Source organism: Mauremys mutica, chromosome 13, assembly GCF_020497125.1.
Source record: "Mauremys mutica isolate MM-2020 ecotype Southern chromosome 13, ASM2049712v1, whole genome shotgun sequence".
NCBI classification, from domain to species: domain Eukaryota; kingdom Metazoa; phylum Chordata; order Testudines; family Geoemydidae; genus Mauremys; species Mauremys mutica.
Genome location: NC_059084.1, coordinates 40,079,129 through 40,093,040, shown reverse-complemented (window position 1 = coordinate 40,093,040; position 13,912 = coordinate 40,079,129). Strand labels below are relative to the sequence as shown.

Below are 13,912 nucleotides of genomic sequence, written 5' to 3'. Positions count from 1 at the left end.
GGGCTGCTCACCTCCTCTCCATCCCATGTTGCCCAGGACAACAGTGTGGGAGATGACCTTGTCTGTGAAGACCAAGGCAAAATAGCATTGAGTACTTCATCTTTTTACACATCATCTGTCACATAGGAATGGTTTGTTCCTGCAACCTCAATAAGACTTATTTAAAATACAGCCAGCTTTCCTGGACTCCTTTCCTCCTCATATTAGCCTCCCAGGGGATACTGCCCATCAGTTCCCTAAAGGAGTCAAAGTCTGCTTTTCTAAAGTCCAGGGTCCGTATTTTGCTATTCTCCTTTCTTCCTTTTGTGAGGATCCTGAACTCAACCATCTCAGGGTCACTGCTGCCCAGGTTGCCCAGGGAATCAGGAATTCATCCATCCATACTGAGGAAAACGCATACACATTTGTTTAATTTTAAGCATGCACTTTCTCTCCTGAATCAAGATGGATTCCAGCATGTGCTTGTATGGTTTTTGGGGCAGAAAAATTTCTACCAGCCCTGATAAGAAGTTACCATTTTAACTTGAACTTTAAACCTTTATTTAAAAAGAATCTGTCATTAAGATAGAAAAAAAAATCGAAACTTAGAATATAAACTTTGGGTAGCTGCTGAATTTCCGTGGTGGATTGATGTAAATTAGGACTGTGCAGCCAGAATAAATATTGAACATCAAGTGTTATTATTTAGGTTGTTACATGGGAATATATCTAGAAGTAATAAGAATAATAATTAATAATAAATGTAAGTGCTTAAGGCTTAATTATGTTTTAAAGAGCTTGACAGGCAGAAATGCTCCCTGAACTACAGAATGTGGTCCAAAAAGGAAGACATGATATAGCATGTGTTTAGCATACATATACCTTCTCTCCATTCCACTATCTTTATTATCCACATGTTGTTTTCAATGGAGTATATTCACCTTATTTGTTCCTGCATGCAGGTAAAGTGACAGACATGGACAATCAAAGCACAGTGACAGAATTCAGACTCCTGGGTCTCTCAAGCTTCCCAGAAATGCAGCCGTTACTCTTCATGAGCTTCCTGATTATCTACCTGCTGACCTTGGCTGGCAACCTCTCCATTTGCTTGGCTATCTGGGCGGATACCACTCTCCACACTCCTATGTACTTTTTTCTGGTCAACTTGTCTCTCTTAGACATCTCATACTCTTCTGTCACTCTCCCCAATATGCTAGTGACATTGGTTGCCAAGATTAAATCTCTTTATTTCTCCAATTGCATGGCCCAGCTGTACTTTCTCATCTCCTTTGCTGGATCTGAATCTTTTCTTCTTGCCCTGATGGCTTATGACCGCTACATGGCAATATGCCAGCCTTTGCACTATGCAACCATCATGAACCACAGGACTTGTATATGCTCTGCCATTGCTATATGGATAGGTGGTTTTGTCTACTCAATGTTACATACGTTCTTCATAGCCAGGCTACCTTTCTGTGGTCCCAATGAAATCAATCACTTCTTCTGTGAGATCCCTGCTTTGATCAAATTGGCCTGCATGGACACCTATTTTAATGAGGTGGTGGTTTTTCTGCTCAGTGGAGCAGTAGGTGGAAGTTGCTTCCTGCTGATTTCCACATCATACGCCTACATACTATCCACCATCATGAAAATCCGCTCAGCCCAGGGCAGACGCAAAACCTTCTCAACTTGTGCTTCCCACCTCCTCATCGTCCTGCTGTTCTATGGCCCAGGTTTCTTCACCCACCTCCACCCCTCCTCCAGCTACTCCATGGACATTGGGAAAGTGGTCTCTGTGTTTTACACTGTGGTCACACCCATGCTGAACCCAATGATCTACAGCCTCAGGAACAAGGATGTGCAAGCCGCCTTCAAGAAAGCCATGGGAAGAAGTAGGAAATAGCTTGAAGAGGGAGACAGTTCTTTCTTTGAATGCAGCAATATATTTCCAAAAAAAAAGTCTCCCTAAATTATTTGGCAGCTGATTCAGAGTAGGGATGGAGGGAACTTGACTTTTTCTTCAGTTACCTCAGCCCCAAATCTGGTGCATTCCCATTTAGCATAGATACCAACCAAAGACATTCCCATCCATTATGGCAGTGTACCTGGCCATTCCCACTCGCCAAAGACATTGATTTATTACAATAATCCCACTCACCCCATCTAAGATCTTAAAATATTCCCAGCCACCACATCCACAAGCACCGTTCCATCCATAATTCTGATCTTGTGAGATCATTCTAGAATCATGAGACATTGGTGTGAAAGTTCAGTAGCATTTATCTCATGTACTTTGTACTGAAAAAAAAACATCATTACTAACCCCCTGGGCACTTTATGATTATTAAATTATTTCAGTAATTAATTAATTTATTTTGTCTGGTCTGAGCATGTGCACTCTGTGTGGCCAGACACCTAAGCCCCAGTCTGATTTATGAACTGGGGCAAGATAGGAGTGTTAGAGGGCTTTCCCTTCACCCCCCTCCCCTGGTTCTTGTCACGCAGACAGAACGCAGAAGACCAGAAGTCCGAAGTGCAGGCAATGCGATGTTTATTGGGGTTAGTTCCAAGCAAACCTATCCATAGCTCTACACGCCAGCAGAGTTGGTTTCCCAGTGTTCCATTCCGAGCTCTGAAACTGCAGAGCATTTACCCCGTGTCCCCCTTCCCAGGTCTGATGCCACAGAGCCTTTACCCATGCCCCCCTTCCCAGCTCTGATGCTGAAGAGCATTGCCAGTGTCCCCATTCTCCGTTTCCCATTCCCACCACCTCCTTCTTAGCAGGCCCAAATATACCTGCAATGCATGCCCACAGTCCCACCCCTTTTGGGGTGGTGGGAGTGAGATTGTGCTATGGTCCAAGACAGGAATTTTGGGGAAATAGGGAATGGGAACATAAATGTTAGAGTGCTTTCCCTTCACCCATCCCTTGGATCTTGTCACAGACAGAAATCAGTGTTTATATTAAAATATATACATGCATACGTATGACTGTAGGGGCGGGGGAAAAAACAACAAAATGCCTCCAACTGAAGAACTCAACCCCACTACTCTCTTCAGCACAAAGCTTCCAATATGTAAATTGAGGACTTGGAGTTGAACTTAATGGATGTTTGTCACCTATTAAGTCATCTGCTGAGTCAGTGCTGACCTCATTTCCCCAACACGATACTAAGGGATGAGTAAAACCCCCAACAAATGTGAAATTTACTGTAAAACATTTTGTTTTTAAATTAAATTAGTTCTGGGTCAAACAACACACACACACACATATAATAAAATAAATGTGTGTATATATATTATATATATATAATTTTATTGTGTATATTATATATAATATACACAATACAATAAAAAAACTAAAATAAAATGATAAAATAATATAATATACAATGAAGTAATATAAACTTAAAATAATCTAAAATGTAACATTTTATAATTAACCAATAAAACAAAATAAAATATAAATTTTAAAAATGAGAGAAAAGACAAGCCAAGACAAGCCAAGACAAGCCCAAGACAAGCCCAAGAAAGAAACCAACAGGACTCCACTGGCCATCACATACAGTCCCCAGCTAAAACCCCTCCAACGCATCATCAGTGATCTACAGCCCATCCTGGACAATGATCCCACACTTTCACAGGCCTTGGGTGGCAGGCCAGTCCTCGCCCACAGACAACCTGCCAACCTGAAGCATATTCTCACCAGCAACTGCACACCACACCATAGTAACTCCAGCTCAGGAACCAATCCATGCAACAAACCTCGATGCCAACTCTGCCCACATATCTACACCAGCAACACCATCACAGGACCTAACCAGATCAGCCACACCATCACCGGTTCATTCACCTGCACATCCACCAATGTAATATATGCCATCATATGCCAGCAATGCCCCTCTGCTATGTACATTGGCCAAACTGGACAGTCTCTAAGGAAAAGGATAAATGGACACAAATCAGACATTAGGAATGGCAATATACAAAAACCTGTAGGAGAACACTTCAACCTCCCTGGCCACACAATAGCAGACCTTAAGGTGGCCATCCTGCAGCAAAAAAACTTTAGAACCAGACTTCAAAGAGAAACTGCTGAGCTCCAGTTCATCTGCAAATTTGACACTATCAGCTCAGGACTAAACAAAGACTGTGAATGGCTTGCCAATTACAGAACCAGTTTCTCCTCCCTTGGTTTTCACACCTCAACTGCTAGAACAGGGCCTCATCCTCCCTGATTGATCTAACCTCGTTATCTCTAGCTTGCTTCTTGCTTGCTTATATTTACCTGCCCCTGGAAATTTCCACTACTTGCATCCGAAGAAGTGGGTATTCACCCACGAAAGCTCATGCTGCAAAAACATCTGTTAGTCTATAAGGTGCCACAGGATTCTTTGCTGCTTCTCCTATAAGGATGGCTTTGAAGAATTTTTTTCTTTCAATATTATTCCAATAAATAACTAACTAAATAAATTAAATTGACTGAAATCATTCCCACATAATATTTCAATTTTTATGAATCAACATTTTCCACAGGAAAATTGTAAAAATCTAAAATTTTGCACAATTTTTGTACAGCGTTGTTTACCATCATTTCACTTTTTAAAAAGCACTTAACACTAAGCTATCTGTATATCATAGTTTACTCATATTTCATTTGATTTTGATTTTTACATTCCCTTTATCTTTTTGCTTCTAATTTTCATTTTATATTTTATATTATTTTACATTAATGTATACTTTAATATGGTGTAAAATAAAAATATAAATGGAAATAATATAAAATTGAATGAAAATCATATAAAAAGGATAAATGAAATTATACATATAAAATAATGTAAAAATAATAATAAAATTAAAAATATAAAATAATTAAAATAACAAAATATAAACATAAAATATAAACAAACATGAACAAAACCTATTATAAAATATAACTATTTTTTAAATGTAACATAAATGGAATTACAAACAAAAAACAATTGTTTTCCAATGAAAAATTGAAACATTCCTGCCCAATAAAGGCCAGCCATGCTAAAACCCTTTGTTTCACATTTTTTTAAATTGACACTTTTCTGTGGAATGTTTCAGTTTTGAAGAATCCTCATTTTTCCAGCAGAAAAACTTTCCATTGGAAAACTGTTGACCAGTTCTAGTCACCATAATTCACTTTTCTTCAACCATCTAATGCTATTGGTTTCTTCGCCCACCACTGGATGCAACTGACTCCCATTGGTTTCCCAAAACCATGGGGATCTTTCTGTAAGAGATTAAGGTGGCAACCTGGGGTTCGGAAAGTGTTATATGCCCCTGAAACTCCACCAACTGTGCCCTCCCTTCAGACTCACTGTTGACCCCAGCATGGTGCTAGTATGCACACTGTGCTGCCAGTAGAGGGATGATGGTGTCAGAAGAGGAGGTATCCCATCAGAGATTACCCTAAAGCCGCAAGCACTTCTATTGGGGTGCTGTATTGCAGAGAATTAGGTGGGTAGGTCAGTACTTGCTTAGTTTTGGTCCCCAGCGTCCCAGTGTGACACTGCACGGAGAAGAGTTTGGGGTCTCCATAGGGGTGCAATTCTCTCCTCTGAGCGAGAGCTGATTTCAGAGTTCCAGTGGTTTCTTTTTCAAGAATGCCTAATGAGAGCAAGCTTCCTAACTCACTTAGGCACTTTTGAAAATCCTAGTCTGCATCTTTGAGTTCCTAAATACCTTTGGAAATCTAGCCTATGGTGTGTCCATCTATGTCATGTTGGTTAACACACTCGTTTATCACATAAGGTTAAGGAATTCTTAAGGATTTTGAAACATGGGAATTGCCATAATGGGTCAGACCTGTGGTCCATCTAATCCAGTGTGCTATCTCTCTGAATTTAATACTGCTTGTAACATCCTTTAGGGATCCTAATCTAGTCTCTTGCTCTAGATGTCATCATAGATATCACAAGGAATAGCAAGTGCTGATGGTGCTCAGAAATGTATGTAATATCATTGCATCCCTGTTGGTCCCAAGATACTATAGAGAGACAAGGTGGATGAGGTAATATATTTTATTGGGCTGACTTCCATTAGTGAGAGAGAGAAGCTTTAGAGCACAGAGCTCTTCTTCAGGTCTGGGTAATGTACTCACAGCTAAATACAAAGTCACAGCTAAATACAAAGTCCAATAAAATATATCACCACTACCCACTTTGTCTCTCTAAATATCTTGGGAGGGACACGGCTACAACAGTACTGCATAACAACAATGGAAGATATCGAATTTTGCTGTCCAAAATGGAAACTCCACAACATGTAGATAAAGAAGCAAAACTTACCAGCGACATCTGCTTCCTGAACAAATGCAAGAACTAAAACATCATCCCTAGAGATGTCACCCATCTATAATGCTCTGACCACTCACCTTGAATGGGCCCTTGAAATATGTGTTAGCTACTTATGCTAAACTATCAGTTTCACTTTGTATTTGCTGTGTCACTCGAGTAAGCTTCAGGTTACATACTATATCCAAAGTCACCATAACTGCCTTCTTTGAGCAATGACCCAGTAATATCCATATCCCAATAATATACATAACACACATAACTCACACATTCTGCTTTTCCATTCCAGGCTCTACCTGCCTGTGGGGCTGGCCAGAGTGTGGGACAAGTGGGGCCCATTTGGAGGGTTGGCTGTGTGTGTGTGTGCGGGGGGGAATTGAATTCCAGCAGGTTGATTTCCACTAACATCAGGCCCATAAGAAGAATTCCTGTACCCCAGGGAGACAAAGCCCTCTGTCATCCTAAAACCCTAAATCCCCCCTCCCTAACTCCCAAGAGGTCACTGCTCCATGCCTGTATGCTGAGGCTATTTAATCATACTGATTACCTTAGTGGAAATTAGAGTTGGCAATTTTTTTTTGGCCCAACAGATCACTTTTCTAAGAAAATTGCATCCAAAGAATCATGTCAATTTCAGGGAAATTTTCATTTTGAAATTGAAATTACAAAATAAAGTAAAACAATGTATAATACAAATATATATATAAAGGGAACTAAAATGAAAATTATAGAAAAAAGTATAAAATAAAATGTGTATAAAAAGAAAAATATTATAAATGAAAAAATAAAAATGTAAAATAAAAATAGCATTTATTAAAAAAATAAAAATGAACATTGAAATTGAAACCACAAATGTGACTTTTGCTCTCTGTCAACACTTCTGGGACTACTCGTAAGGTTAGCACAGGATATTTTGACTTAGAATAACAAAGAATTTGAATCCATGCTTTACAGGCAAAAAGGGATCTCAGCCTTAATGATCGAACTCAGCCAGGCCTCCACAGATAGATAGATAGATAGATAGATAGATAGATAGATAAAGGGTCTGTATGGGGATAGATAGATAGTAGGGCTATCGATTAATCACAGTTAACTCATATGATTAACTAAAAAAAAACATGATTAAAAATTTAATCACAGTTTTAATCACACTGTCAAACAATAGAAAACCAATTGACATCTATTAAATATATTGGATTTTTTTTTACATTTTCATTTATATCTTGTATTCTGTGTTGTAATTGAAACAAAAGTGTATATTTTGATTACTAATATTTGTACTGTAAAATTATAAATAAAAGAAATAGTATTTTTAATTCACCTTATACAAGTACTGTAGTGCAATCTTTTTATCGTGAAAGTGCAACTTACAAATGTAGATTTTTTTTGTTACATAACTGCACTCAAAAACATAAGAATGTAAAACTTCAGAACCTACAAGTCCACTCAGTCCTACTTCTTGTTCAGCCAGTTGCAAAGAAAAACAAGTTTGTTTATATTTACGGGAGATAATGATGCCTGCTTCTTATTTACAGTGTCACCAGAAATTGAGAACAGGCATTTGCATGGCACTTTTGTAGATGGCATTGCAAATTATTTATGTGCCAGATATGCTAAACATTCATATGCCTCTTCATATTTCGGCCAGCATTCCAGAAGACATGCTTCCATGCTGATGACGCTTATTAAAAAAATAATGTGCTAATTAAATTTAAATGTTGTTCATTTTAAGAACACTTTCACTGAAGACTTGACGAAATTCAAAGAAGGTACCAATGTGAGATTTCTAAAAATAGCTACAGCAACTCAACCCAAGGTTTAAGAATCTGAGTGTCATCCAAAATCTGAGAGGGATGAGGTGTGGAGCATGCTTTCAGAAGTCTTAAAAGAGCAAAACTCTGATGCAGAAACTACAGAACCCAAACCACCAAACAAACAAACAAAAAATCAACCTTCTGCTGAGGGCATCTGACTCATATAATGAAAATGAAATTCATCAATCAGTCCACATTGCTTTGAAAGGTTATCGAGCAGAACCTGTCATCAGCATGGACACATGGTGGTTGAAGTGTGCAGGGAAATATGAATCTTTAGCGCATCTGGCATGTAAATATCTTGCATCGCCTGCTACAACAGTGCCATGAGAAGGCCTGTTCTCACTTTCAGGTGACATTGTAAACAAGAAGCCGGCAGCTTTATCTCCTGCAAATGTAACCAAACTTGTTTGTCTGAGCAATTGGCTGAATAAGAAATAGAACTGAGTGAAGTTGCAAGCTCTAATATGTTACATTTTGGGGGGGGTGTTGTACATAATTCTATATTTGTAAGTTCAACTTAATTAATTAGGTGAATTGAAAAATACTATTTCTTTTGGTTTCAGAGTAGCAGCCGTGTTAGTCTGTATCCGCAAAAAGAACAGGAGTACTTGTGGCACCTTAAAGACTAACAAATTTATTTTAGCATGAGCTTTCGTGAGTTACAGCTCACTTCTTCGGATGCATAGAATGGAACACACAGACAGGAGATATTTATACATACAGAGAACATGAAAAGGTGGAATTATGCATACCAACAGGAAAAGTCTAATCAATTGAGATGAACTATCATCAGCAGGAGGAAAAAAAACTTTTTGAAGTGATAATTAAGATGGTCCATAGAAGGTGTGAGGAGAACTTAACATAGGGAAATAGATTCAATTAGTGTAATGACCCAACCATTCCCAGTCTCTGTTCCATTCTATGCATCCGAAGAAGTGAGCTGTAACTCACGAAAGCTCATGCTAAAATAAATTTGTTAGTCTTTAAGGTGCCACAAGTACTCCTGTTCTTATTTCTTTTGGGTTTTTTTACCATGCAAATACTTGTAATAAAAACAAATATAAAGTGAGCACTGTACACTTTGTATTCTGTGTTGTAATTGAAATCAATATACTTTGAAAATTTAGAAAACATAGTATTCTATTATTGTTTAACTGTGTGATTAATCATAATTCATTCTTTTAAACGCTTGACAACCCTGATAGATAGATAGATAGATAGATAGATAGATAGATAGATAGATAGATAGATAGATAGATAGATAGATAGATAGTCTTTTTAAATTTTAGGGCCAGATTTCCTGATAATATCTGGTTGTTTGGGGCAGAATTCCCAATTAAACTGGGATAACATTGATTGTAAAATCCTTGGGACAGGGACCATCTCTCTGTTCTTTGTTAGTATGATGCCTAGAAGCCATGTAAGCAGTCTGGCACCTTAGGATTCTGTTGGGGTAACTCTCAAATGTGTGAGACCGGTTAGTACCTGTTAGGAAATAGTAATACTTTTAGTTCTTTCATTCTGTATATTTGATTTATATATATTAACAATTCTTTAGAATTGTTAACTTCAACAAAGAGTATGTCTGAAGTCTAAGGCCTAGAACACTGGTCTTGACCAATAAGTAACCCTATTTAGGAATTTATTCATTATGCTGCCTTTAGTAACTCTAGTTACTAAAGTAACTAAAGTGCCTTCATGTTGATAAAACTCCAGATATGCTTGGGAACTGTCTCCTTAACATATATATAAAATGCGGACATAAGCATATACAGACTTGGGAAACTAAAAAGGGATTATTGTTATAACAGATGTTTTCTGTTGGGGAACTCAACATGGAAGAATGATTGTGGGATAAGAAAGACCCCCTGAGAGATATTTCCTTGAAGAATTGTTAGTCCTCTCAGTTGTAAAGAATCATGCCTTCTCACATGAGTCAGGTAAACTGAGACTGTGTAGAAATGACATCACAACATCTGTTTCTGGGAGAACATTCTTCGCAACTAGGTTTCCTTTGTCTGAAATCCTATATAATGATAGTGGTATGAAAACTAGGTTGGGGGGAATGAAAACTGCGCATCTCTTCCAGATGCAAGAAAAACACACATCCTGCTCTTACTCTGACAACAAAGGGCAGTAATGTATCTATTTACTTCTGCATTCTATACAGTGCTGTACTAATCTCTGATTAATAATTTTAGACTAAATAATTTCAATTGAGCCTGTTATTTCGACAATCTCAAGTAATTAAATCAGACATGCAACAGACCTTGGTGTGATGAGCTCAGCCCTGGTTTGATCTCTATCTGTGTTCAATTTTTTTTTTTGGTAGACGTCATCCATCTTTATAAAAGCTGTTTGTTTGTTTTGTTTTTTTGGCAGGGGCTGTATCTCCAGAACCCGTTGGTCAAATGGCCCCAAATTTAATTGAGCAACCCTATCCCAGGTCCCTACGATACACCCCAAATTTCAAAGCATTCTGAGCAACTGTGTGGATTTTAGAGCACTTAGAAGAGTCAAGACTTAATCAGAAAGCTGTTTTTAATCTTAACTGTACCAGATGTGGTGTTCTGCTATAAAGTTCCAGGTGAAGGCACGCCCTCATTGGGCACTCAGTTCTTATTCAAACAAAACTCCTACTGGGTTTCTTTCTGCAGGAGTTTGTTGGACTAGCGACTGGAGTAAACACCCCAGTCTTTGGCTCAGTGATCGTAATGTATTGCTATTCTTGGACCAAATTCAGCAGGCTTTATTTGTCACAATGCATCCATGTAAAGCTCAGGAGGGGCTGCTTTGGCTGTGGAGGGATTGGTTACAGGGCCCTGATTCTCAGCTGCCCAGCCCTAACAGTAAATTAAAGATGCACAGGCAGGTAGGCAGATTACATTTATTCCACTGATTGTCAGGTCCTATCTTCCTCCACCATTCCCCTCTCTTGCTATTCCCTGTGCACTCTAGCTCTGGCTCCCACGATCACAGCATGTGACTGATACACCCCCTCCACACCATCTGCCTCAGCCCACGTAGGAAGTGGCACAGGTAGGCAGCAGAGCTTGCATAGGAGTCAATGGAGCTGCCCTACCAGCTTTATGCCAGCAGAGCTACACTGGGGAAAGTCTCCGGATGCCTTCTCCAGCCACGTCTCGTTCACTTTGTTCCACGCTAATGTAAGTGGGGCTAAGTGAACTTGGCTGAGTGGACTTTCTGGCCCACTGGGTTAAATACTGAATATTCAATACTAAATCAGTTTATATTCAGTCTTGACTGAGTCAGAAGTGTTACTGGTTTCAGTGGATTTGTCCCAATCTCTGGCTCTGGGTTTGCAGCGTCCAACACACCTGCACATCTTTATTCCTACTTGCATGTGTTAAGTTAAAAGCATGTGTGTCTTTGCAAGATTGGCACATATACCAGAGCTGCAATTTTAGCTTGGAGCAAAGCCAATCCTTCCTATTTAAAAATCACAAGTGAGGCCTTGCAGAATTGGAATTAATTTGCAAACTGGACACCGTTAAATTAGGCTTGAATAAAAACTGGGAGTGGATGGGTTATTACACAAAGTAAAAACTATTTCCCCATGCTAATTTATTTTTTCCCTACTGTTACTCACACCTTCTTGTCAACTGTTGGAAATGGGCCATCCTGATTATCACTACACAAGTTTTTTTTTCTCCTGCTGATAATAGCCCATCTTAATTGATTACTCTCATCATAGTTTTTTTTTTTTAATAATTGGAGATATACCTATCTCCTAGAACTAGAAGGGACCTTGCAAGGTCATCAAGCCCAGCCCCCTGCCTTCACTAGCAGGACCAAGCACATTAAACTTGTTTGATGTGGCCCTCTCAAGGACTGAATTCACAACCATGGGTTTAGTAGGTCAATGCTCAAACCACTGAGCTATCCCTCCCACATTGGGCAACACTCATTTTTTCATGTCCTCTGTGTATATATATCTTCCTATTGTATTTTCCACTGCATGCATCCGATGAAGTAGGTTTTAGCCCATGAAAGCTTATTCTCAAATAAATTTGTTAGTCTCTAAGATGCCACAAGTACTCCTCATTCTTTTTGCTGATACAGACTAACACAGCTACTGCTTTGAAATCTCTGATTTCAGTATGCTGTTATCTAGGGCTGATTGAAATGTTTCCATCAAAAACAATTTCTCTTAAAATTGGGTTTTCACCCTCCTACCTCAAAGGGGGCTAGAGCCCAGACCCAGACATCCACACAGCAATGATACAGCTCCGCAGCCTGAGACCCAGCTGGCACAGACCAGCCATGGGTGTCTAGTTGATGTGTAGATGTACCCTGAGAGTTCTAGCAGTATAGAGACAACAATTTCTTAACATGGATTTTTATTCCTTGCACCTAGAGCCCAAGTTGATGAGATGTGTGCTTGTGTGTGTGTGTGATGGGGCAGGGGGATGGGCAGGGGCAAGCAATCCACAAAGTCTTTGGTCCACTGATGGCTTGTTTGGTGTCTATGGGCCTTCCTTTGTTGGAGAGGAGATGACATCTTTTGTGGTAAACTCGTATTTCACGCTTGGTAATGCTCCTTTCTTGGCAGTTTCAGGGCAAACACTTTTACAGTTACAGGGCAAACACTTAAATATTAAACACTGAGAACATGGATACAGACATTATAAGTGAACTTAATGCAGGCAGCAACTCACAAGTGTTGCACAAATTCTAAACACATCTTTATAAATCTAATACCTATTTAACAATACTAATGCCTGGGTGAACCTAACTCATCTCCAGCTGCGCATTCAACTGGGTTCAGTGAGGCCTTGGCATGAGCTGGCACCTGGTCTGCCAGTGTCACAGTTTGCATCCTGTATCATTTTTCTCTTTAGAGCGATGGGTCTGAGCTTTCACACTCCCCTTCTTCCCCTTGTTACCCCAAAACCTATGGGTGTAAACCTGAGACTTGATTCTCCGGCAGTGATCTCAGTTTTATAATTCTAATTCAGTAAGGTTTAACTTAATTCAATATAAAAAAAACCAGGAGTACTTGTGGCACCTTAAAGACTAACAAATTTATTTTAGCATGAGCTTTCGTGAGCTAAAGCTCACTTCTTCGGATGCATAGAATGGAACACACAGACAGGAGATATTTATACATACAGAGAACATGAAAAGGTGGAAGTATGCATACCAACAGGCAGAGTCTAATCAATTGAGATGAGCTATCGTTAGCAGGAGGAAAAAAAACTTTTTGAAGTGATAATTAAGATGGCCCATAGAAGGTGTGAGGAGAACTTCACATAGGGAAATAGATTCAATTGGTGTAATGACCCAACCATTACACCAATTGAATCTATTTCCCTATGTTAAGTTCTCCTCACACCTTCTATGGGCCATCTTAATTATCACTTCAAAAAGTTTTTTTTCCTCCTGCTAACGATAGCTCATCTCAATTGATTAGACTCTGCCTGTTGGTATGCATACTTCCACCTTTTCATGTTCTCTGTATGTATAAATATCTCCTGTCTGTGTGTTCCATTCTATGCATCCGAAGAAGTGAGCTTTAGCTCACGAAAGCTCATGCTAAAATAAATTTGTTAGACTTTAAGGTGCCACAAGTACTCCTGGTTTTTTTGCGGATACAGACTAACACGGCTGCTACTCTGAAACCTGTCTTAATTCAATATAGTTCCTTCAGGATATGTATCAGAATTACAGAAACAGAACAAAACCAGTGTACATTCTCCTAACAAAGCCCAGATCCCTCTATGTGTCTGTATGATACTCAGGGCTTGTCTACACTGTGGGGGCTATAGCAGC

At 39.2% G+C, this 13,912-nt stretch overlaps 1 protein-coding gene across 1 annotated transcript; it reads left to right on the top strand.

Annotated features, from left to right (window-relative positions):
- Positions 1-955: 955 nt before the first annotated feature.
- Positions 956-1,882, top strand: LOC123347309 (olfactory receptor 4E2-like). The gene is made up of 2 exons (XM_044984728.1): positions 956-1,568; positions 1,641-1,882. Exons 1-2 carry the CDS (start codon positions 956-958, stop codon positions 1,880-1,882), a joined length of 855 nt encoding a protein of 284 aa, XP_044840663.1.
- The last annotated feature ends 12,030 nt before the right edge of the window (positions 1,883-13,912 follow it).